The sequence below is a fragment of the Phodopus roborovskii genome, unplaced genomic scaffold (genome assembly GCF_943737965.1).
Source record: "Phodopus roborovskii unplaced genomic scaffold, PHOROB, whole genome shotgun sequence".
Lineage (NCBI taxonomy): Eukaryota > Metazoa > Chordata > Mammalia > Rodentia > Cricetidae > Phodopus > Phodopus roborovskii.
This window is the reverse complement of record NW_026125739.1, coordinates 147761-174228: the sequence shown is the minus strand read 5'-3', so window position 1 is coordinate 174228 and position 26468 is coordinate 147761. Positions and strand designations below refer to the sequence as shown.

At 38.4% G+C, this 26468-nt stretch overlaps 1 protein-coding gene and 1 pseudogene across 3 annotated transcripts in view; both read left to right on the top strand.

Moving 5' to 3' along the window:
• The window catches only part of Alkbh8 (alkB homolog 8, tRNA methyltransferase), a 50376-nt gene extending 26328 nt beyond the window's left edge, over window positions 1–24048 (top strand). The window contains exons 8-13 of one of the 3 annotated variants that reach the window (XM_051178559.1): window positions 1699–1805; window positions 5796–5947; window positions 7703–7959; window positions 15241–15390; window positions 19277–19848; window positions 22919–22979. In XM_051178559.1, coding sequence (XP_051034516.1) covers window positions 1699–1805; window positions 5796–5947; window positions 7703–7959; window positions 15241–15390; window positions 19277–19825 — 1215 coding nt within the window. In that variant the 3' untranslated portion in view covers window positions 19826–19848; window positions 22919–22979. Of the gene's footprint in view, window positions 1–1698; window positions 1806–5795; window positions 5948–7702; window positions 7960–15240; window positions 15391–19276; window positions 19849–21164; window positions 21354–22918 lie in introns of those variants that run through there. The other 2 variants (XM_051178557.1, XM_051178558.1) reach the window with 2 other exon arrangements.
• LOC127217566 (signal peptidase complex subunit 1-like) lies at window positions 3965–4499 on the top strand (annotated as a pseudogene).
• Window positions 24049–26468: the final 2420 nt, after the last annotated feature.

The following is a 26468-nucleotide window of genomic DNA, read 5'->3' as shown; positions in this document are numbered from 1 at the left end:
AGACAGTATTGTGATCAAGTTTCATTTATTGAATATAACCTCAGGGTTTAAGTAGTGGAGAAATGAGGGAATGTGGAAAAGGGAGGATGTGAGGGAGGCAGAGTGTCTTTCTAAGCAGAATTCCGGGTGTTCTGCTATAAGTTGCTATATGATAAGTCTATAGCTGAGACTCTTCCAGGGTCAACCTGCATCATAAGCTTAATAGGAAACAGTTATAGGGGAATGGAAAATTGCCAGTATGTTAGTATCTAAGAGAGTAGTACGAGAGATGGCTGTTAAGATGCTAACTTTGCTCTGGGGTTCCCCCACATGCATGTATGTCTTTATGCCAGGAAAGTTCCCACTCATGATGGTTGTGAGCTACCATGAGGTTGTTGGGATTTGAACTCAGGACCACTGGAAGAGCAGCCAGTGTTCTTAACCTCTGAGGCATCTCTCTAGCTCAAAACAGTTTTGGTTTGGTTTTTGGAAACAGGGTATAGTGGTTTGAAAGAAAATGACCCCCAAAGGGAATGGTACCATTAAGAGGTGTGGCCTTGTTGGAGGAAGTGTGTCACTGTTGGCAAACCCTTGGGGGTCTCATTTGCTCAAGCTTCCCTCCTTGTGACAGTTGAATTCTTGTTGCCTGCAAGACAGCACCATGTCTGCCTGCTCCGCAATTATGATGGTAATGAACTGAACCTCTGAAACTGTGAGCTACCCCAATTAAATGTTCTTTATATGAGCTACCATGGTCATTGTGTTTCTTCAGAGCAATAAAAACCCAAACTAGCCTTGACTATCCTGGAACTTACTCTGTAGACTAGGTTGGCTTCAAATGGAGATCTCTCTACCTCTGCCTCCAGAGAGCTTGGATTTAAGGCATCTGCTATCACTGCTCTGCTCACATTTATTTTTAAATCAGGTTGGTTTGTTCACTCAGAATATTATTTTCTGTTCTGTGCTGTGCCCTTTAAACTCCCATTCATCAGCTGCTGTTGTCTGTAGTTCTGTCCTAAGACAGAACATCTTCTTGGGTATTGTTTTTTTTTTTTTTTTTTTTTTTTTTTTTTTTTTTTTTGCAGGACCATTGGGAATATTTGAATGTAAGTCAGGAGAGAAGTTGTTCAGTTTTCTTGGCCATCCGATAGTATCTAACTAATCCTAGTGTGTTGTATGGCTGTCAGAGTACCAGAAGGGCTAAATGAGACTCAGAATCTAGTTAATTACTTTCCCTTTAGATTATTGCTTATTAACATCCTATAGATAGTAACAATACACTTTTCTGTATTTGCTGCATGCCAATCACCATGTATTAATTACATAATTCATTCAGCAATCCTGTGGAGGTTAAGAAAACCAAGGCAGAGAGAGTCTAACTGAGTGGTAAATATGGCTCAGAATCCTGTGGGACACTTCCTTAGTGCTTTCCATGCTGAGCTCTCATACTACCTGCCTTATAGTTTCCGGGGATGATTCTTAGAAGTGTATATTCCTGAACTTCACTTAGTATTTCCCAGACTGATTCTCAGTACAAAACTTTCCTGCCCCAGGAGGTCACCTGTTCTTATTGTTAAAGAAAGTTTTAGCTTACTTAGCTATTAACCTAGAAATATGGTCAGCATGAGTAAACCATCCCTAACACCAGGAATGTATGACACTAGACTTGGTATTAACCCTTCTTGGTGATAACTGTGCAACTTTTGTCTTTGCTCTAAGATTGTTATGGATTTTAAGCACCCAGATGGTGTCACAATACAAGTTATGTTACCTCGTCGGAGTTTGCTGGTGATGACAGGAGAATCTAGATATCTTTGGACTCATGGGTATGTATTGTGATGACCTTGGTGACTGATGGGAAACTTCCTGTGAGATTTCTCATTCTTTTCTGTCAGCACTGCCAAAGCCATGTCCAATGTCTGCACATCAAATCAAATCCTTTGGGTACAAGCCTCCCAGGATATATGCAGGGTTTTTTGTTTGTTTTGTGTTTAATACATTACCTTTTTGTTCTGAAAAGATTTAAAATTTAAAGAAAAATTGTAAGTGTAATGAGCAAACTCCCTCCACTTTCACCTGTAGTTTTCACTTGTGAATGGTTTGCTACATCTCTTAGTTTTTTTCACATATTACTGTCATTGGCTTTGCATAACCATTTGAAAGTAACTTCTAGCATCATGAGTTTTACTTCTTTTGGTGGAAATACATCTTTAGGTTTTTTGAGGACAGAACATTATACTGCTAGAATTTGTGTGTGTGAAAGTATGTATATATGTATGTGTATATACTAATAATTAAAATATTAATTTTTATGCATTCTGTCTGTTCTGCTTTAAATTTTAGCTGAGCCAGTTCAAATATTAAAGAAAATGATCATGTTATTTTATTAGTAACCCATCCTAAGTTTTATTGATTTTTTTTTTTTAATTTAAAATAGATTCTTCCCTCATACAGTACATCCTGACCACAGTCTCCACTTCTTCCCCTCCTCGCAGCCCCAGATCTAGAATTTGTCTTCTGCTTTAGCTGTGTTGAAATATTCAGGGCCTGCGGTAGGTAGGCTCTATTGGAGACATATTGCCCTGACTGTTACTAATTCTGTTTTTGTGCTGGCATTTAGGCATCTGCGATTGGGGTGATTCTAGGTCTAGGTTTGTCTTTGTTGGGTTGTTGTTTTGTTCCTTGGTTGTTTCCTCTCTGGATTTTCAGAGTATGTTGGCTATTTTGCCTGTTTTTCTGACGTGCTTCACTGGTGTGTTTAATGGGAATGCTTGTTAGCAATGGAGGCTGGGGGAAGAGGAAGCCAAGGGGCGATGGTGTGTTGCAGTGCTAGGGATGACCCTGAGTATTAGGCCCGAGAGAGAATGGAGAAGGCCCTGATGCAGTCTACCTGATCATTTTGCAGGCGCAGCCTGTGGTTGAGCTAGGTGTGGTGCCCAGGTGGGTGTGGGACACAGAATCATGGTGGAGAGGGGGAACCCAGGAGGCATGGATAGGGGCAAGGTGAGGCTGCAGCTTTTCTGTTGAGGAGCTGTGAATGACCATGAGGATGGGTCTGGAAGAGCAGGGAGATTGGAGAATGTCAGCGGTCTTCCTGGTCGTCTGGTAGTATGGCCTATGATTGAGCAAGGGATGTCCACTTGTGTTGGGGCCTAGTCTTCTGGCAGCCATGGCCTTGTGGCTGAGCAGGGGCTATCTGCCTGAGTAGGGGTTGTCTGTCCAAGTTGGGGGCTGGGACACAGTGCAGAGGTGGGGAGGGGAGGCCAGGGAGGTATGGTCTGTGGGATTCAGCAGATACATAGATGGAGGAGACAGGCTGCAGCTGGTTTTCTGTTGCAGCACTAGGGAATACCCTGAGAACTGGGTTTAGGGGAACAAAGAACAACCTGTACTAAGTTTGAATCATAAAAAAAAGGCCTGATTTTGATTATTTTTCATCGCCATTAAAATATGTGCACTTAAATGCAATCTAATCCATTTTCTCAAGTATTCTTAGAATTCTGAGAATAAGCGTATTTTCTTTTGGAGTTTAAGTTCTTTGTGTTGTCACTCATTCTTAAACTTTTAAGAATAATGGAGAACACTAGCCCTGCAGGCCCCAGGCCCGGGCCCAGAGCCAGGCCGCCAGCGCCCCCCCGCCCCCCCGCACTCCTGCTGTGCAGCGACCCGCGAGCTCTGCAGCCGCGCCTTGCCCCTAACCCTAGCCTGGCCTTGGCTCCCGCTCGCAGAGAGCCAGGCGCGGCAGGCGCCAAGGGGCAGCTGGGGTCCTCGCTGAGGGAAGGCCGTCGCTATGGAGACGCGCGCGTGCCAGCGGCCGGTAAGACGGGGATGCGCATCCCGCACGCGGTTTCCATCTCAGTGGCGGCTCCGGGCAGTCAGGAGCAGCGGCCGACCGGCCGCGCGATGCTCCGGCAGGGCCGCGGCCCCAGCCCTGGAGAGCCGCGCGCCGGCCTCTAGGGAGCGGAGGGACGTACCTCCTTCGGCGATGGCGCGGGGCGGGGCCAGGGGCTGCCGGTGCTCGCTGGAGACATCCGCTTCCGGGGGCTCGGCAGGCAGGTCCGCTGGGCGGTGTCCCGCATTGCGCCCGGCCAGCCACTCTCCTTAAGAATTGGCTACTCCCGCTTTGTTGTCGGTCTTCTGCGCCCACGGTGCTGGAATATCTGAGCTCGCTGCCCACTCAAATGGATTACAAGGGGCAAAAGTAGCTGAACAGATGTTTCAGAGAATCATTTTTTTTTTTTTTTTTTTGTTTCTGCAATAGTTGGGTTTATCTAAGGGTTCGTGGCTGAAAAGTTTGAGGGACTGGCTACTTAGTTCTGGCCGGATTTGCTTTCTCGTGTTTGCTGACACTTCCTCCGTGGCCCATCTACCGCCGACATCCCCTGAAGTGGTTACCTGTTCAAGACATGGGCACGGAAGACAAGAAGTCAGGGGACAGAAAAATTAAGAGACATGCTAAAAATAACTGATCCACGCTTTCACAGTTCAGCACCTGCTTTTGTTTCCTGTGTGATGAGCTGAATTGCGTGCATAACCAAAACATGAACCTAAACCACCTATGTTCTTACAGCACAGCTGTGTAGAGATCTAGCTGTCTTTCTTTCATTTCTAATCCAGTTGTATTTTAAGTTATAACTATTTTATACTATCTCCTCATGATCTTGTTGTGGAGAACAGGAATATAAGTATGCAGTGCTTCTTTCACATGTATATAAAGAATAAACACCTCATAACTGGTTAAAAAAAATAATGGCTTCATAGTAAGTGCAAAATAAGGAGTTACTTTGCATATATATTATGAAACATTTATTCTTGGAAATGATTAGGCTTCTTTGTAGTCACACTTTGTTGTTGAGACTGTCAGCTCCAAAATAATGCCATGGAAACTATTATTAATTATAAAAGTTTGACCTATAGCTCAGGCTTGTTTCTAATTAGTTCTTATAACTTAAATTAACCCATATCTTTTAATCTATAGCTCAGACTTGTTTCTAACTAGCTCTTTTAACTTAATATGTGTCTTTTAATTTATTTATTTTTTTAATGTGGCTTGGTTACCTTTACTCTGTAATGCCTATGTTGCTTCCTCCACGTCTCCTGTCATCTCTCCTTCTTCTTCCCAGCAGCCTCTGCCCAGAAATCCTGCATAGCTATTGACCGTTCAGCCTTTTATTAAACCAGAGTAACACATCTTCACAATGTACAAAAAGATTATTCCATAACACTTCTCAGATGTCATACTTTTTTTTTTTACTAAAACTATATTATGTCCTAATATTAGCAGTAGTTATTTATGAAAGTTTGGATTGTAAGTCATACAAATGTTTAAAGCTGGTGTAAGACGGTCTATTCTTTGTTATGTTTTTAGGAGAAAGAAAAATCTCAACATTATTTTTGAAGGTTCCCATTGACATTCATTACCTCCAAAGTTACTGACTGACACTGTGTGTGTATTTGTGTATGTGTGCATTTGTGTGCTGTGGAAAGAGAAGGATAAAAAGGTAGAGGTAGTCAGAGATGGGGGAAGAGAGTGATAGAAAAAACGACCAGTATACTAACTATTGAAATGCTTGTTAAAATCTTTGGTGAAAGAAAGAATAAATTAAAATAAGAATACTGGCATAGGAAATCATCTTAATAAAAACCTTTTGATATTCTGGAAAAAATAAAACAAAATCTCAACCAACTGTATGTGCATTCTTTCCCAAGTACATTAGAGAGTCATGGCTTTTCAAAGGTATGTTAATTACATTTGTTGTGTTCCCTAACTATTGTTCTCACTGCAATGCCAAGTAAGTTATACTTATTGCCTTTAGAATTACACCCAGAAAATTTGATACTGTCCAAGCATCTGAGCAGTTCAAAGGTGGAATAATCAAGAGTGACGCCGGAGACTTGACTCTAAGCAAGCGGGGAATTCGAACATCATTCACGTTTAGGAAAGTGAGGCATGTGCCCTGCAGTTGTAGTAAGTTCCTAATTTCATCTGTGCTGTGACTGAGTAAATGTGGTATGGAAATGCTTTAAGGCCATCAGTAGTTAGGACAGCTTTTCCTAACTTCCTAGATGACTTCTGCTGTACCTATGCCTGTGTTAGGCTTTCATAGCATTTCTCTGAGCTACCTTCATTGGAGTTTATATTCTTTGAAGGCAATAATTTACTTGACATTTGATCCTTTAAGCATTATTGAGTGCCAAGAAAATGTTTTATTTTTTGAAGTAACAGCTAATAGTGTTGGGATTGTAAGGTAACAAAACATTACTTGTGCAGAAGTGGTTTTTGTTGGAAAGACTTGTCAGGATTTTAATTTTTCTTTTTTTATTCCCAACAGACAAGTTGGAGATGACAGATTATTTGTGTGTGTGAGTCTAGGAGAATAAGTGGAGATTTATAGTTTCATTGGTTTGAAAACATGGTAGAATCTAAAAAGAACTGCACACACAAGATGATGTTCTGGCTTATTGTGTGTTGTTCCCTAGACTTTTTTCTTGGACTCAACAGAAAATTCTTTTACTTTCTAAAAGTAGCAATTACTCTATAATTTGTAATGACAGGAATCAGAGAATGCTTTTCATATCAAAGTGTTTCGATTTGGGGTAGCCTGTAACAAGAGACATTTTATTTAGCAGCAATCTTAAAAAGTAAATAAATGAAAAATCTGTTATCTCAAGGGTGAAGAGATGGCTCTTTGAGAGTACCTCAGTTTACTTCTTCCCAGTGTCCATGTTGTTAGGTTGTTATTCCAACTCTAAAGCATCTGGTACCTTCTGGCCTCCACAGGCACCCGCCGACCACATGGCATATACACAGAGAGATAAAATACAAATAAACATGAAAGAGCAAAGCCTCTTACTTCTGAATATGACAATCCTATTTTAAAGACACTTGAAAATGAGTTTTTGCTTATTTTGCTAACACTGTCAATGAGTTCATAAAACATGATACTTTAAACATGTTTGGTATTTGATGAGTTTCACACTACTGGCAGCCTTATAAGCTATGGAAACTAAAGGAAAGCTCCTATTCTCGAGATACTTAATATTTGATTGGAGAGAGAAGCTAGGTTTCTTATGCAAATGTTTCTTTGTTGTGGGCAGTTATTAATTGTAAATGAAACACTAAACTCATTTCACTTGGTCTGTATATTCAGTTTGCAAAATTTTTCCCCTTTTCTTTCCTCCTCCTCTTCTTTGACCATTTTTTGCATGTTTAATAATTTGGTCATTTTTCATTGACTGTTATCCTTCTCTCACTGACTCTCTTCCTACCAACAAACCCACTAGTCCTTACTTGTTTGTTTTGTTTTCTGACTCATTACGTTTACTTAGAATTGCTTGCTTGAGAGTGGTGTAGAGTTATTTCCTGGAGCATGGACAACTTATCAGTGGCTACCTAACTGAAGAAAATAACACCTCTTCCCCTAGCAACCATTAAATACCCCTAGGCTCTGCTCTATATATGGATGTTATTTGATACCCTAGTCTTTTGCATAAAAAAATAAAAAGTTAACATTACTTATTATTTAGTTAATTTATTTTTGGTTATTATTTATTTATTATTGATTGATTGAGATGGGTCTCACTCTGTAAGCCTAGGCAACATGGGACTCACTGTGCAGTACAGAGTGCCCTCAGTTCATGGTGTTCCTGCTGCTTAGACTCTCAGGTGGTGAGGTGGCATGTACCACCACAACTGGATGCAGAGCTTTCCCTTCTCATTTAGGGTACTCCTCGGTCTGTGACACAAAGAGGAAGGCCACACCTCCCTGCCTTCCAGAGAGCAGTAAAGAAGCATGGCAGCTGGAGCAAGATCATGTCCATCGCGTATATGATTTGATTGCAAGGCACTTCAGCAGCACAAGGCACAGCCCATGGCCGCGTATCGTGGAGTTCCTGAAAGCTTTGCCAAGTGGTTCTATAGTGGCAGATATTGGATGTGGAAATGGAAAGTACCTTGGCATCAACAAGGAGTTATATATGGCAAGTAGCTGCTGCTCCTGCTTTTTTTATTTTATTTATTTATTTATTGCATTACTTACTGTTTTATTTTACTCACCAAGTTAACAGCCAACAACACCAAAAAGAACCACAACAAAAAATCGCTTTGATAACAAAGGTGAGTTTATAGTTTTTTGGTAGTGACGTTATTATACACATATACACACATACACTGAAATTCACCCAATGTTCATCTTTAATAGTTTCAGTGCCAGCATAGCTTATGTAGCCACTACTATAGTCAAGATCCAGAACAACTATACATCACTTGACTCATCCACAATTTGGCCTTATAAATTCACCCTTTGGGGGTTGATTTAAATAAAATCATCAAGTATTCCCCTACACAGCTGTATGCAGTTTACTTATCTATTTACACGGGGAATAATACCCTTTGGGTTGTATCTTAGATACTGGTCTATTGTATGAAGAGACACCATGACCAGGTCAATTCTTCTAAAAGAACCATTTCATTGGGAGCTTGCTTACAGTTTCAGATGGTTAGTCCATGATCATGACATGACGGTGGTTCATACGTGAGTACTGTATTCAACATTATTTTCACTTCTCAGTCTTCAACTTGAATTCCTCTTATGTGTCCCTCCCTTTTAACTTTGTGATCTCTAAACTGTTATTGTCACATAAATATATATAAATATATATAATATGCATATATACATAACTAAAAACAAAATACAAATATACATAAATATATATATATAAATACAGATTGCTGGGCCATTTTATTATTGCATGTGTATGTATGTGTTCAGGGATGACAATTAGGGATTACATAACCTATGGGGGCACTTCTCCCTAAAGAAGAGTGATTGTCTAAATTCAACCACACTGAATCTCTTAGAAGACAAAGTGGGAGGTACCTTTGAATGAATTGGTACAGGAGACCGCTTCCTGAACATAATAGTAGCACAGACACTGAGATTGACAATTAATAAATGGAACCTCCTGAAATTTAAACGATTCTGTAAGCCAAAGGACACAGTCAACAAGACAAAGCAACAGCCCACAAACCCCACCAACCCCACATCTGACCGAGGGATGATCTCCAAAATATACAAAGAACTCAGGAAGCTAGTTACCAAAACACCAAATAATCCAATTTAAAAGTTGGGTACAAAACTAAATAGAGAATTCTCAATAGAGGAATCTAAAGTGGCTGAAAGACACGGAATTGTTCAACATCCTTAGCCATTAGGGAAATGCAAATCAAAACAGCTCTGAGATACCATCTTAGTCCTGTCAGAATGGCTAAAGCCAAAAACACCAATGACAGTTTATGCTGGAGAGCATTTGGAGAAAGGGGAATACTCCTCCACTGCTGGTGAGAATGCAAACTCGTACACCCACTTTGAAAATCAATATGGTGGTTCATCAGGAAAGTGGGAATCAGTCTACTATAAGATCCAGCAATTCCACCATTAGGCATATATCTAAAAGATGCACATACAGGCAAAAAACACATCTGTTCAACTATGTTCGTAGCAGCATTATTTATTATAGCCAGAGCCTGCAAGCAATCTAGATGTCCCTCAACTGTAGAAAATTGGTACATTTACACAATAGAGTACTACTCAGTGGGAAAAAAAACAATGGAATCTTGAAATTCACAGGCAAATGGATGAAACTAGAAGAAACCATCCTGAGTGAGGTAATCAAAAGAGCATGGTATGTACTCACTCATATATGGATATCAGACATAGAGCAAAGGATCACCAGCCTACAGTCCACACTGCCTGAGAAGCTAGGAAACAAGGAGGACCCTAAAGAGAGACATACATGGTCCCTCACAGAAGAGGAAAGGAACAAGATACCCTGAGCAAATTGGGAGCAGGCCAGGGTGAGGGGAACGAAGAAGTTAGGAGAAAGAGAGGGACATTATTTCTAAGTATTAGTGTGTGTGTGTGTGTGTGTGTGTGTGTGTGTGTCCAAATGTGGATTCATATATGAGTGTAGTGCTCTCACATACAAAGAGGACATTGAACCTCTGGAGCTGGAGTTAGAGGTGGTTGTGAACCATCTGATGAGGGTGCGGGGAACTGAACTCATATCCTCTGTAGTAGTAGCATGTGCTCTTAACCACTGAATCATCTCTCTAGCTATAATGTTTTCTTCATAGTTTTAAAAATTGTGTGTATGTATATGCATATGTGTGTATATATAAATCTTTTTATAAGTACTTATTTTATGTATGTTTCTGCTTTGCTGTGTATATGTGTATGCACTCTGTGTATGCTAGTAATGGGAATTGCATTTCCAGGAACTGGAGTTATATACCAGATAATTAGCCACCATGTATGGGTGCTGCAGATAAAACCCATGACCTCTACAAGAGTAGCAAGTGCTCTTAACTGCTGAGCTATATCTGCAACCCAAATATTGTGTATTTTTAAGAAAAGCAAAGCCCCTATTCAGAACATTTCTGAAAGATATTCACCTACCTATATTCCTATTACCCTAGCAAAACAGTTTATATTAAGCATAATTCTTATTGTTTTTTCTGTTATTATATAATTTGATAATGCACATCACTTATCCTCATTTTTACATTGTTTCTTAAAGTTTCTAGAGTATTTATGTGAGTTTAAACTTCTCTATATATGGCTATTTTCAATGTTTTAAAACACTGAAGGACTGGGAGCTGATCTCAGTGGCACGGTGCTTTATAGAGTGTGTGAATTCTGGGTTCTAGTTTCCACCTCCTGCAGCATGTGCATGCATGCATACACACAAACAATTTTGCACTTAGTTTTGTTAGGAGATAGATTTCCTGTTGAGGATGTATGCTATAATAATGGAAAAGAAATCATGCACACAAAACTATGCTCACTGTATGCAAACATGTATGTTGAAAAACATTGTGACAAGAAAGAGAAAATATAGATTTGGAGGGATAATACAATCAGGTTTTTAAATCTGTGATCTATTCTGGGCACATCACTATTATGGGAATCTAACTAACAGAAAATATGTTACAGAGAATCTGCCTGGCTGAATTCCAAACAGGTCAGTTGGCTATTAGCCTGATTAACTTTTTCTAGAATTTGTGTTATTTTTAAAACTGCATTTTAGAAGAGAGTCCACAGAAGTTGTGGACATTTTTATTTTAATAATTAAAGATAGTGTGACCAATTGCTTTTTAAATGGCTGTGCCAGTTTATACTGTCAACAGCATTATGTAAGGAGAGATTCTAGCACACTGACAACACTATGAGACATTTTGGTTTAAAAACTGGGAGTCCTGCTCAGTGCAGTCCACTCTCTGTTCTGAAGGGTATGCTTCCTCCCCCCATCCCCCTTCCCCCTTCCCTCCCTTCTTCTATCCTCCCTGTCTCTTTCTCTTTTTCCTTTCTCACCTGCTAAGGTAAACATCAGTTACTTGCTTGCTCTAAAAGTTACGTTTTTGATAGTAGAAAATGGAACTCTATTTTAATGATTGCTTTATGCTTTACTTCTACTTCTATAGTCACATATTTAGGGTTTTGGTTTGTTTTATTTTTCTTTGAAATTTTTAAAAATAAAGAAGTTTTAGCTGGGGAGATATTCTGTGTGCAAAGTGCTTGTTATATAAGCAAGTAGACCTGATTTGGAATCCTCAGAACAAACACAAAATCCAGATGTGGTAGCAGGTGTCTATAATTCACTCTCTCCTCTGATGAGATGAGAGGAGACAGAAGAATTCTTGGAAGGTTGTGGGTCAGCTAGCTTGGTGTACATGGCAATAAAACAAGAGATTCTGAATTAATCAAGGGGGAGCTCAAGGACTAACACACATGCATGGCAGCATGCCTGAACATGAACACATATATGCACATAGCAAATACATAAATAGAGCACAGAAAATGTTTTTAAGGCTAATGTATTTATGCCCTTGATGTCCACCCAGCACAATAAAATATGTAGCTTTTCAAGAGTTCTTGATCTCCTAACTCCCTCCATGCTCCTAATTTGCTTGGAAGATCTCGTCCCTTTCCCCTTCTCCGGGGGACCATGTATGCCACTCTTAGGGTTCTCCTTGTTTCCTAGCTTTTCTGGCGGTGTGAAATGTAGGTTGGTGATTCTTTGCTCTATGTCCAAAATCCATATGTGTGTTACTACATACCATGTTTGTCTTTTTTGTGAGTGGGTTACCTCACTCAGGATGGTTTCTTCTAGTTCCATCCATTTCCCTTTGAATTTCAGGATTCCATTGTGTTTTTCCACTGAGTAGTACTCAGAGAAATGTACCACATTTTCTCCATTATTCAGTAGAGAGGCATCTAGGTTGCTTGCAGGTTCTGGCTATTACAAATAATGCTGCTATGAACATAGTTGAACAGATGTCCTTGTTGTGTGGATGTGCATCTTTTGGGTATATGCCTAAGAATGGAATTACTGGATCTTGAGGTAGATTAATTCCCATTTTCCTGAGGAACCGCCATACTGATTTCTAAAGTAGCTATACTAGTTTGAGGGGAGAAGAGGAGGGGAGAGGTGTGCATGAGGGAACAGGAAGATTGAAACAGGGAAAGAATAGAGGAGAACAAGAAAAGAGATACCACAATAGAGGGAGCCATTATAGATTTCAGGAGTAATCTGGCACTGGGGAAATGCCCAGAGATCTACAAGGATGAACCCAACTAACAATCAAAGCAATAGTGGAGAGGCTACCTTAAATGCCCTTCCCCTATGAGATTGATGACTACCTTATATACCGTCCTAGAGCCTTCATCTAGTAGCTGATGGAAGCAGAAGCAGACACCCACAGCTAAACACTAGCCAAATTCTTGGAATCCAGTTGCAGAGAGGGAGGAGTGATGAACAAAGGGGTCAAGACCAAGCTGGAGAAACCCACAGAATCAGCTGAACAAGGGGGAGCTCATGCACTACAGAATGATAGCTAGGAAACCAGCATATGCCTAACCCAGACCCTCTGAATGTGCGTGATAGTTAGGAGGACTAGGCAGTCTATGGGGCCTCTAGTGATGGATCAGTATTTATCCCTAGTAAATGAATGGGAGCCCATCCCACATAGAGGGATACTTTCTCAGCCTAGACACATGGGGGAGGGCTTAGGCCCTGCCCCAAGTGATATGACAGACATTGAAGACTTCTTATGGAAGACCTCATCCTCTCTGGAGAGCAGAAAGGGCATGGACTGAGGTTTGGTGGTGGTGATACAGGAGAGTGGGAGGGTGAGGGAACTGGGAGTGACATGTAAAACAACCTTGTTTCAAATTTAAATTTAAAAAGGAAAAAAAAATGTTCTTGAGCTCATATTTTTGCTTATAAATAGGCTGTCTTTCTGTTGTGTACATTGTTTAGAATTATTATGAAGAATTTCAAATACATGATACAATCCTTGGTATTTATAAAAGGAAGAGAACAAATAAAACAACATGATTTAACTATAGTTTGTGGAAGACTTTAGCAAAGCAAATGAAAGACTAATGTCTTGAGCCATCCTGGAGCACTTTTTCATCAGTGGAATTAGTGTGACATGTTGCCTGTATTTTCTAGTTTGTGTAAAGGTATGCTATATCCAGACTGTCAAAATCATCTTCATTGTTCTTAGCAATTTTCTTCTGAATAAGCATTGAACCCTACCTTAAAAGCTTTGTTTTATAGTCAGGTTGGGTATCTGTCTGTTGACTTTTAATAAGAGTCAGGTTTTGGTTACAAGTAGGCATACTTATGGCTTCTGATTGTAGTTCAGAACTGAATTTAAGTGTAAGGAAATTAATGTGGCTTACACAAGATTCTATGTATTATTTGAATGGTGTTTCCATTCAGTGTTTGTACTTATTGGCTGAGTTGTATAGAATATAGATGGAAATAAAGTGTGATCAGTCAGTGGCCATTAAACAAATGGAAGAATTAGGAATGACCCCAGTGCTGTTATTAATGGCCCTTTGGAACATTCCCATATTGAATTATACCTAGGAAGGATTGCTATACTTTATCTCTAATTGGGAATCTTTATCACACTTCATAAAGTAAAAGCAGCTCTAAGGATTGAATATACACATCATTTAATACCATTTGGGAGTCCAGCACACTTAATAAATGTAACAGGGATGTCAGTGTGGTTTAACTCAACCAAGAATTATTTTGATGAGAAAATTCATATTCTTTATTGTTGGAAAGACTACAGTAGACTTTCAAATCAGTGTTCATTATGATGAAAAAAAGAAATGAGTAAGTATGAGCTCAGACTGGCCACTGTTGTTGGATTACATCTGCCACTTTGATTATCAATTTTTGATTTTTTTGGTTTGGTTTTGTGTTTTGAGACATTATTTTTCTGTGTAAGAGCTCTGGCTGTCCTGCAACTCAGTTTGAGACAGACCAGGCTGGCCTTGAACTCACAGAGATCCACTTGCCTCTGCCTTCTGAGTACTGAGAATAAAGGGTAGTTACAAGTTTTTACAGAGTGAAAATCATTGTTCATTATTGGGTTTGGTTATAAAGAAATGACTGGGAATAATTACTAAATGGTTGGTTAGCATTTCTTCAGTCCTTCATATGTCTTCCATGTGCATATCACACATCACAGTTATATTTGTATAGATATGCATGTTTATACACATGGGTATACATAGTGCATAAGTAGCTGGGTGTCAATATATATGTTCCTAAACAGTAAAGGTTATACAGAAACAACAAAGCTGTATTGAAAATGGGAAGCCCTCAGATACTTTCACAGAACCAGAGTGGTCATGGGACTCATTGTGCTTTATCCACATGGGGCGGTGGAAATTTTGTCTCTGCTTGCTGCCTTCAGTGGCTCTGTCCACTGAGGATGGTTTTCATATACAGAACAGTTTAAACAAGTATCATTTTGCAAACTGTGAATTCAGCGCTTTGTTCTTTGTAAGGCTAGGGATTTAACAGAAAAAAAAGTCATAATAGCTTTAAAAATTGAAATAATCTTTAACAACAATTAAAAACAAACAAACAAACTAAAACCAACCACCACAACAGTGTTTCACCATGAAACACTGGCTGGCCTTAAACTCCCAGAGATTTGCCTGCCTCTGACTCTTCCTTGGATTGATGGTGTATGCCATCACGTCTGGCCTAAGTTCTCTTTTTTTGTTTGATAATGACTGATTTTTCTGACTACAGTTATGACTTTGTACTGACTATTATGACTTTTAATGTGTTTTTTGCTTATTTATATGACACTTGTGTGATTAGTCTAAGGTATGAAGTAAACCTCTTGTGACATGTAAGCTAAGTGTTACACATTTTCCCCTGTCACAGATTGGGTGTGATCGTAGCCAGAACCTTGTAGACATTTGTAGAGAGAGGCAGTTCCAGGCCTTAGTCTGTGATGCACTGTCAGTTCCATTCCGAAGTGGGTGTTTTGATGCTTGCATCTCCATTGCTGTCATTCACCATTTTTCAACTGCGGTGAGTATTGCTTTTCCCTCTTCTAAAAGCTTGTAGCTATAGTGGAAAAGTTTGTGTGTATGAGTCAAAATAAGTCTTTCCTTACATTGTTTTCTTTATTTTTCTAGTTTTTGTAATAGTTTCAACATGAAGTATCCTCCAAAAATAAATTTAAAAGGCTGTTGTGTCAAAGGCTTGACCCCAAGCTGTGGCTCTTGGAAGGTGATTGGCTAGGTCATGAGGGTGCTAACTCCATCCATGGGTTAATTCATTGATTACTATGTGCTGTATAGACTATGAAGAGATGGGGCCTGATTTGAAGTAAGGAGCTTATCAGTAGAGTGACTGAGAATGGCATATTTATTCCTGGTTCCCCTCCTCTCTCTCTGCTACCTGGCTGCCATCAGGTGAGCAGCTCTACCAGGATGTCCTCTTCTCTGATGAGCCCATCATATTCCTAGGAACAAGAAGTCAAATGGCCATGGACAGAAAGTCTGTGAACTAAAATACATCTCCATTTTATATTGCTTTCCTCAGGCATTTACCAGTGACAAAAACGGATAACAGTTTTCTTTGATTACGTACCTCATAGTCTTAATGTAGTTTTTCCTCTTCCCCTAGTTTGCTGATTAGATACTCTTTGGTTATTTTTAATGGTCACCATGGTGCCCAATATATACCCAATGACATTAGTCTACCTTGCATTGTTATGCTTAGCCCTTTTAGCAATGTAAGGTATCAGAATAACACTTAGCTTCTCTAACTTCCATTATGGTAATATTTTATATTATTTTTGTTGTTTTAAGTTTTTAATATTTATTTGAACTTTTCAATATTTACTCTTTCTAGTTTTCCTTCTTTGAAGCTTGTTTAAAAGTTTCTAAAAGACTAGGTTTCTTTTGCTTGAATTCTCTTTGCTATATTTATTTAGGTATTAAGTGTTTAGATATTGGCATCATATCCTTTTTTGTGTAATTAAACTCTATTTAAATTATTATTTTGACTGTATTTTGAATTCTAAATTGATACTACTTTCTACATTTTGCCATCCTTTAATTTCTGCTTCATTCTAGGTAATTTATGCAGGCTTGAATTCTAGCTCAGTAATTCTCTGTGGAGATATCTGTAAATTACTGTTAAATTCATGTGTTTTATACTATTCTAGAATTTATTTTATGTCTTCATTGAAATTTTTCTAATTGTATGGCCATATTAGCTTAGTTATTTTAAGGTGTTTGAGGTTTTAGTTATTTATTTATTTTTTTTAATGGAAAATAAGGCCTTTCTTGTTTTATTCTTGACTGGACACTTTAGTAGTTTTTTAACATTAATTTATAACCTAAGTCCTTGCAAAGTAACTGAAATGATGATATATAAAATCTTTAACTTTATATGCATTCCTTTAATTTAGAGTGTGTGGGAGAGGGGGCCATCAATGTGTATGTGCACTTGCCACAGGATGCATATGTAGGTCAGAGAAAAATTTTGAGAGTGAATTCTCTTCTTCCAACATATGGGTTCTGGGAATTGAATTCAGGTCATCAGGTAGTGGCCAGAGCTTTTAGCTACTGTGCCATCTCCCTAGCCCAAGATAAAAGTGTTTAATTCTTAGTTACATTGGATTTAAGTAACTGTGTTTTTCTATACCATAAGAGAGCTAGTATATTTAATTTTGATTAGCTAAACTTTGTCTCCTCATATATAGAACATAGAGGGAAATAGCTATAAAACATTAAAATGAAAACAATTGTGGAAATCCAGTCTCATTTTCAAGTATACCACTTGGTTTTTATTTGAATTAATAGAAACTATAGCAAATGAACTGAAAGAAATGTGAGAAACTAACAAAACAATTTATAAGATCAGTAGTAACTCATATTGTTAAATATGTTACATTGGTTTTAATTCATATAAAAACTAAAATACTTGAGTAATAGAATTATCGTGGAGTCTACTCACTTAACTTGAATTTAATCTCCAATGTGGAAACAGTTGTCTTGTTGAAACACTGTGTGGATTTGGAAAGTTTTGGTATATAAACTTACATCTTTTTTATGATTTTTTAAAATTTAAATTAGAAACAATCTTGCTTTACATGTCAATTCCAGTTCCCTCTAGTTCTTATCCTCCCCTGCCCCCAACTGACCCCCTATCTCATCCCCTTTCTGCTCCCCAGGTCAGGTGCGGCCTACCATGGGGAGTCTTCAAAGTCTGGAACACTGTATGGAGCTGGGCCTAAAGCCCTCCCCCATGTGTCTAGGCTGAGAGAGTATCCCTCTATGTGGAATGGGCTCCCAAAGTCCATTTGAACACTACCAGAGGCCCCCATAGACTGCCCAGCCCTCCTAACTGACACCCTTGGTCCATCTTTATAAAAGGATAGATAATATTGAACAAAGTATCTGTGCACAAAGGCCATACTTCGTGGTTAGTTTGTGGCAGGAAAGTTTCTAAGTCTAATGAAAATAATAGATATCTCCTTTTCTGTCTGTAAAAACTGAGGGTAAATTTTCTTAGAACACATAATCAATTGAAAACAGACCTCGACAGGAAGCCTCTAAAGGGAAAGCTATGTTGCTATTTCCTTCCTTCCATTTCTGGAAGTGACAGTTACAAAGAATCCAGATAACTGTGAAAAACATACTCCAGAATTAAGTAAAAGTTCTCTTCATTTTCCTACTGAAAAAAAAGAGAATTTCTTAAATTGATCTCTCTCTCTCTCTCTCTCTCTCTCTCTCTCTCTCTCTCTCTCTCTCTCAGCAGTAGTTATGTACCCTTTCTTTTACATATACTAAAATACTCCTGGTGCTAGAGAGATAACTCAGTAGTTCAGAGCACTTTCTAAGATGCAAGTGTAAAGACAAGAGTTACGATCCTAGCACCCACATAAAACATAAAAGCTGGGCATGATACACACACACACACACACACACACACACACACACACCTGTAACTCCAGTGCTGAGGGTGACAGAGGTAAGAGGCTTTGTGGGGTTTACTGGCTGGCAGTCTAGCAGGCAGTCTAGCCAGCTTTAAGTTCAAAGGACTATTTGTCTAAAGGGAGCAAGGTTAAAAGGGATAGAGATAGACGCCTGGCGCCGTCTTCTGGCTTGGGGGTTTATTTTTCTAGTCTGTCTTTGCCTCTGGCTTTTGGGCTTTGGTCATGATTGCTTTTAATATACCGCATGTTTATTATCATTGTTTTATATTACATAGTATAGATTTTTCTGTCCTCTTTCAAAGAGCAGTGCTTTAAGACCAACAAGTACATATAAGCTGTTACTTTAATTCTTTAAGCAATGGCTTTCTGTTCTGCTGAGGCCAGATTTTAGCTATTATTTCTATCTCTTCTTATGGTTTCGAGATAAGCTTGGTTTATATCTGGGCTATTGTTTCTTGAACACTATAAGGTCATCTTCTGTCTCCAGAACTGTTTGATTTCTGAAGCCTTTGCTTTACTTTCCAACCTCTGCTGGGTTCTTGAGTTTTACTCAGTGCTCATGCAGCATGGGAACTGGAAGATGCCTTTAGAGGACTTTGCATTTCCCTGCAGTTCCTCCTTTATCTGTGATTCTGTCCCCTGCATCTCAGCTGCTTTGACTTCCTTTTACTCAGTTCCTGTACTGAGTTCCTGGTATGTTCAGGTCAGGGAATCTTCCTCTTTTCTTTTTTTCTTTTCTGTTTCTGTTTTGTTTTGTTTTGTTTCCTACTTGTAATCTATTTCCAACACTGTAAATTAAACTTATTCAGATCTAGCCTGCAGGCTTGCTTGGCAGTGCCTTAGGCAGATATTTTATGTAGAGTTTGAGGAATCTCCAGACAGTTCTAAATTTAATAATATTTTCCACTTCCTTTGTCTTCTCTGGATTAATAAGTGACAGCTATTTCATTTTAAATTTTCTTTTAGGAGCGTAGAGTGGCAGCTCTCCAAGAACTTGCCCGTCTCCTGAGACCTGGAGGGCAGGCCCTCATATATGTCTGGGCAATGGAACAAGAATATAAAAATCAGAAGTCTTCATACCTTCGAGGGAGCAAAACTAGCAACGAAGATAAAGAGGACATAAATGGTGATAAGTCTACTGAAGGGTTTCTAGTAAATCAGATTACGGATGGAGGCAGTGAAGACCCACCATCATCTCTCCCCTCCACTGTTAACATCAAGGAGGAAGGATGTCAGCCAAGGAAAGTTGAGCTTCCTGTCCATACAAACAGGACTTGTTTTCATTCCCAAGATGTGCTGGTTCCCTGGCACCTCAAGGGCAACCCCGATAAAGACAGGGCTATTGAGCCATTTGACTTAACAAGAAGCCCTGACCCAAGTCCTGTGTTTCATCGTTACTACCATGTTTTTTGTGATGGAGAATTAGAAGCTTCCTGCCAGGCTCTGGGTGATATAAGCATTCTGAAGAGCTACTATGATCAAGGGAATTGGTGTGTTGTTCTTCAAAAGGTCTGATCATTTATCTGAACTTATCAAGTGTAAGTAAAAAAAAAAAAAAGCCTATCTACTTTTTAGAAGGAAGCTAAATTATTTTTTTAATTAATGAGGAAACCTGGGGGGGGGACATTACCAAAGGAGAGCTAAGAGCAGAGTTTACTTAGGTAACATTCTGTCTGCTACTGTTGACTGACTTCATAAATCTATGTTCCTCTCACATGCCTTCTAAGTATGGTATTTGAAAGTGATTGGCATTAACTTGTGGAAAGTCTGTGATCTTTTTGTAAGGGTACAGCATTTTGAATATAAGCTTTTGTTATAAAGTGTTTATAAAGATCCTAAACTATGGAGGGTCATAATAAAGCAATTATATAACCTTTAAATGAAGTGAATATTCCTGGACAATAGGAAATTATCTAAAGTTTTATCTACAACTGCTTGTTCCCAAAAAGTCATAGTTACTTTCTCACTTCATCTTTCTAGAACATTGTGGATGCCCATAAATTTTAATCAGATGATTATCAGATATAAGAGAAACTTCATTGAACAGATACTCATAAAACTCCTACCATTTACTGTTATGTACTAGTTTTGGAGTTGTAAAGAAGGAGGTTGAGGTGTAGCTCATTGGAAGAGTGTGTGTTTGTAATTGAAGCCCTGGATTTAATATCCATTACCATAAACACACACCAGCAGAAAACATGAGCAAAGCCCTTATGCCTAGGATGCTTACCTTCTAGAAAGGGAAGGATACAAAAAAAAAAAAAAACACACACACACACACAAATAAGTAAGTATTGTGTTCATGGTAATCATAAGTGCCATGTAAAAAAAGTAAATTGGAGCTGAAAGTTCCTTTAACCTATGAGCAAAAGATTACTTTTTCATGGCTTAAATAACTACAACCAATTCTTATCAGGAATTACTATTCCTGATCTATGCCTAAGCTCTGAAGACAACTCAAATAATTTCCTTTAATAGTTAAGTTGAAAAGTTAAAATGTTATCAGCCACACCAAACTTTGCTCTTTCAATAACAATTGGCTGTTTTTCCTTATTCCTATTTTGTTACAATCCAGGAAGAATGGAGACATTTTTATCTAGTACTTGAAACCAAAAGCATGTTCTTGGAAAGTACTAGTAAGATGGATCACTATCTAGCCAGATTGAGCTAACCAGGAAGAAACTTTTAAGATTTTTATAGTCAAAAAAACATAATTAAAAGTAACATGTAAATATTTTGAGATCATCAGTTGATTAAAAATGTTTAAAATTAACAAATTAAAAATTGTAATGGGGCCTTTTAAATGAGATTTCCATTTGCATATACAATTTTCTTTTTCTTCTATATTTTTCAGAGAGGATCTCAGGTAGTCCAGATTGGCTTCAATCTTATTTACCTGATTCTCCTGCTTTTAGCTCTTCAGACATGGGATTATAGACATTTGATATATAATATCAAACTACACAGCAGCCTAAGTGTAGTTTGATATTATATATATTGAAAAATTAAGATGTTGTTTATATATTAAAGCAGTGGTTCTTAACCTGTGAGCCTTAGCAGGAAACCACACTTTCACAGGAGTCTACTAAGACTATCAGAAATACTACATATTTACTTTAGTATTCATAACTAGCACATTGCAGTTACGAAGTAGCAATGAAAATAAATTTGATTGGGGGTTACTACAACATGAGGGATGGTATTTAAAAACTGAAGCATTAGGCAGGTAGAGAACCACTCTATTAAAGGAACATATGGACCAGTATAATGCTTAGTTGATACAGTAATTTGCCACCAATCCTAATACTCTGAGTTCATTTGCCAGGAACCACATGATAAAAGGTGAAAACAGACTCCCACAAATTGTCTTCTGACCTTGGTATCCACACATTCTCTCTCTCTCTCTCTCTCTCTCTCTCTCTCTCTCTCTCTCTCTCTCTCTCTCTCTCTCTCTCTCTCTCAGCAGTAGTTATGTACCCTTTCTTTTACATATACTAAAATACTCCTGGTGCTAGAGAGATAACTCAGTAGTTCAGAGCACTTTCTAAGATGCAAGTGTAAAGACAAGAGTTACGATCCTAGCACCCACATAAAACATAAAAGCTGGGCATGATACACACACACACACACACACACACACACACACACCTGTAACTCCAGTGCTGAGGGTGACAGAGGTAAGAGGCTTTGTGGGGTTTACTGGCTGGCAGTCTAGCAGGCAGTCTAGCCAGCTTTAAGTTCAAAGGACTATTTGTCTAAAGGGAGCAAGGTTAAAAGGGATAGAGATAGACGCCTGGCGCCGTCTTCTGGCTTGGGGGTTTATTTTTCTAGTCTGTCTTTGCCTCTGGCTTTTGGGCTTTGGTCATGATTGCTTTTAATATACCGCATGTTTATTATCATTGTTTTATATTACATAGTATAGATTTTTCTGTCCTCTTTCAAAGAGCAGTGCTTTAAGACCAACAAGTACATATAAGCTGTTACTTTAATTCTTTAAGCAATGGCTTTCTGTTCTGCTGAGGCCAGATTTTAGCTATTATTTCTATCTCTTCTTATGGTTTCGAGATAAGCTTGGTTTATATCTGGGCTATTGTTTCTTGAACACTATAAGGTCATCTTCTGTCTCCAGAACTGTTTGATTTCTGAAGCCTTTGCTTTACTTTCCAACCTCTGCTGGGTTCTTGAGTTTTACTCAGTGCTCATGCAGCATGGGAACTGGAAGATGCCTTTAGAGGACTTTGCATTTCCCTGCAGTTCCTCCTTTATCTGTGATTCTGTCCCCTGCATCTCAGCTGCTTTGACTTCCTTTTACTCAGTTCCTGTACTGAGTTCCTGGTATGTTCAGGTCAGGGAATCTTCCTCTTTTCTTTTTTTCTTTTCTGTTTCTGTTTTGTTTTGTTTTGTTTCCTACTTGTAATCTATTTCCAACACTGTAAATTAAACTTATTCAGATCTAGCCTGCAGGCTTGCTTGGCAGTGCCTTAGGCAGATATTTTATGTAGAGTTTGAGGAATCTCCAGACAGTTCTAAATTTAATAATATTTTCCACTTCCTTTGTCTTCTCTGGATTAATAAGTGACAGCTATTTCATTTTAAATTTTCTTTTAGGAGCGTAGAGTGGCAGCTCTCCAAGAACTTGCCCGTCTCCTGAGACCTGGAGGGCAGGCCCTCATATATGTCTGGGCAATGGAACAAGAATATAAAAATCAGAAGTCTTCATACCTTCGAGGGAGCAAAACTAGCAACGAAGATAAAGAGGACATAAACGGTGATAAGTCTACTGAAGGGTTTCTAGTAAATCAGATTACGGATGGAGGCAGTGAAGACCCACCATCATCTCTCCCCTCCACTGTTAACATCAAGGAGGAAGGATGTCAGCCAAGGAAAGTTGAGCTTCCTGTCCATACAAACAGGACTTGTTTTCATTCCCAAGATGTGCTGGTTCCCTGGCACCTCAAGGGCAACCCCGATAAAGACAGGGCTATTGAGCCATTTGACTTAACAAGAAGCCCTGACCCAAGTCCTGTGTTTCATCGTTACTACCATGTTTTTTGTGATGGAGAATTAGAAGCTTCCTGCCAGGCTCTGGGTGATATAAGCATTCTGAAGAGCTACTATGATCAAGGGAATTGGTGTGTTGTTTTTCAAAAGGTCTGATCATTTATCTGAACTTATCAAGTGTAAGTAAAAAAAAAAAAAAGCCTATCTACTTTTTAGAAGGAAGCTAAATTATTTTTTTAATTAATGAGGAAACCTGGGGGGGACATTACCAAAGGAGAGCTAAGAGCAGAGTTTACTTAGGTAACATTCTGTCTGCTACTGTTGACTGACTTCATAAATCTATGTTCCTCTCACATGCCTTCTAAGTATGGTATTTGAAAGTGATTGGCATTAACTTGTGGAAAGTCTGTGATCTTTTTGTAAGGGTACAGCATTTTGAATATAAGCTTTTGTTATAAAGTGTTTATAAAGATCCTAAACTATGGAGGGTCATAATAAAGCAATTATATAACCTTTAAATGAAGTGAATATTCCTGGACAATAGGAAATTATCTAAAGTTTTATCTACAACTGCTTGTTCCCAAAAAGTCATAGTTACTTTCTCACTTCATCTTTCTAGAACATTGTGGATGCCCATAAATTTTAATCAGATGATTATCAGATATAAGAGAAACTTCATTGAACAGATACTCATAAAACTCCTACCATTTACTGTTATGTACTAGTTTTGGAGTTGTAAAGAAGGAGGTTGAGGTGTAGCTCATTGGAAGAGTGTGTGTTTGTAATTGAAGCCCTGGATTTAATATCCATTACCATAAACACACACCAGCAGAAAACATGAGCAAAGCCCTTATGCCTAGGATGCTTACCTTCTAGAAAGGGAAGGATACAAAAAAAAAAAAAACACACACACACACACAAATAAGTAAGTATTGTGTTCATGGTAATCATAAGTGCCATGTAAAAAAAGTAAATTGGAGCTGAAAGTTCCTTTAACCTATGAGCAAAAGATTACTTTTTCATGGCTTAAATAACTACAACCAATTCTTATCAGGAATTACTATTCCTGATCTATGCCTAAGCTCTGAAGACAACTCAAATAATTTCCTTTAATAGTTAAGTTGAAAAGTTAAAATGTTATCAGCCACACCAAACTTTGCTCTTTCAATAACAATTGGCTGTTTTTCCTTATTCCTATTTTGTTACAATCCAGGAAGAATGGAGACATTTTTATCTAGTACTTGAAACCAAAAGCATGTTCTTGGAAAGTACTAGTAAGATGGATCACTATCTAGCCAGATTGAGCTAACCAGGAAGAAACTTTTAAGATTTTTATAGTCAAAAAAACATAATTAAAAGTAACATGTAAATATTTTGAGATCATCAGTTGATTAAAAATGTTTAAAATTAACAAATTAAAAATTGTAATGGGGCCTTTTAAATGAGATTTCCATTTGCATATACAATTTTCTTTTTCTTCTATATTTTTCAGAGAGGATCTCAGGTAGTCCAGATTGGCTTCAATCTTATTTACCTGATTCTCCTGCTTTTAGCTCTTCAGACATGGGATTATAGACATTTGATATATAATATCAAACTACACAGCAGCCTAAGTGTAGTTTGATATTATATATATTGAAAAATTAAGATGTTGTTTATATATTAAAGCAGTGGTTCTTAACCTGTGAGCCTTAGCAGGAAACCACACTTTCACAGGAGTCTACTAAGACTATCAGAAATACTACATATTTACTTTAGTATTCATAACTAGCACATTGCAGTTACGAAGTAGCAATAAAAATAAATTTGATTGGGGGTTACTACAACATGAGGGATGGTATTTAAAAACTGAAGCATTAGGCAGGTAGAGAACCACTCTATTAAAGGAACATATGGACCAGTATAATGCTTAGTTGATACAGTAATTTGCCACCAATCCTAATACTCTGAGTTCATTTGCCAGGAACCACATGATAAAAGGTGAAAACAGACTCCCACAAATTGTCTTCTGACCTTGGTATCCACACATTCTCTCTCTCTCTCTCTCTCTCTCTCTCTCTCTCTCTCTCTCTCTCTCTCTCTCATGCACACACTAAATAAATACATATATATGAGACGGGATCTCATTTTGTACTTCTATCATAGAACTAGCTAAAATGATCAGGCTGGTCTCAAACCCATAGAGATCTGACCTCCTCTGCCAAGTGCTGGAATTAAATACATTTGACTAAATACATTTTAAAAACCAGATATAAAGCCAGATGGTGTTGGCTCATACCTCTAATCTCAACACTCAGAAGGCAGAGGCAGGAGGATCTCTGTAAGTTTGAGGCCATTCTGGTCCACAGAGTATGTTCCACGACAGCAAGAGCTACACAGAGAAAACCTGTCTCAAAAAAAGAAAGAAAGAAAGGAAGGAGGGAAGGGAGGGGGAGGGAGGGGGGAAATGAGAAAGAACGAGAGAGAAAAAGATAGTATCTTGAAGATGGAGTCCCCGTCCCACCAGGACCTGCAGCCCTTTAATCCTAAATAAACACACAGAGGATTATATTAATAATAAACTGTTTGGCCAATTGCTTAGGCTTCTTATTGACTAGCTCTCTCTTAATTATTAATCCATATCTATTAATCTGTGTATTTACACGTGGTTAGGTTTACTGGTGATGCCCAGCCTTCTTGCTGCCTCAGCCACCACTCCAGGCTGCCTACTTCTACCTTTGTGACTGGTGTTTGCTTGAGACTAAAAAACTGCCAGTGTGAAAGTCTTGGTAGCCTTCTCCTAAAGTCTCTAGTAGAGAACTTTTTAATTTCTTCGCAAAACAATTGTTATAAAGCGAGAGAAAATATAAACTATAACTGACAGGTTTTGTCAGTTATGACTATAATTCTGAGGAATTGTTTTTCCTTAGTTAATGTAGGAAATGTTCTCAAATCTTAAGAGAATATCAATATACTATGATGTATGTGTATCATAATTCATCCTTTTTACTGTATATCAGCTTTTGATTGAAAGTATCTGGGAGACTGGAGGATCAATAGTTTGACTAGCAATATTGGCTGTCTGCATATAATTTTAAAACTATTATTTTGGATGTATCTTGTTCAAATCAGAACCCTGTGAGATAAAATGCTAAGAAACAATAATGGGACTATTCAA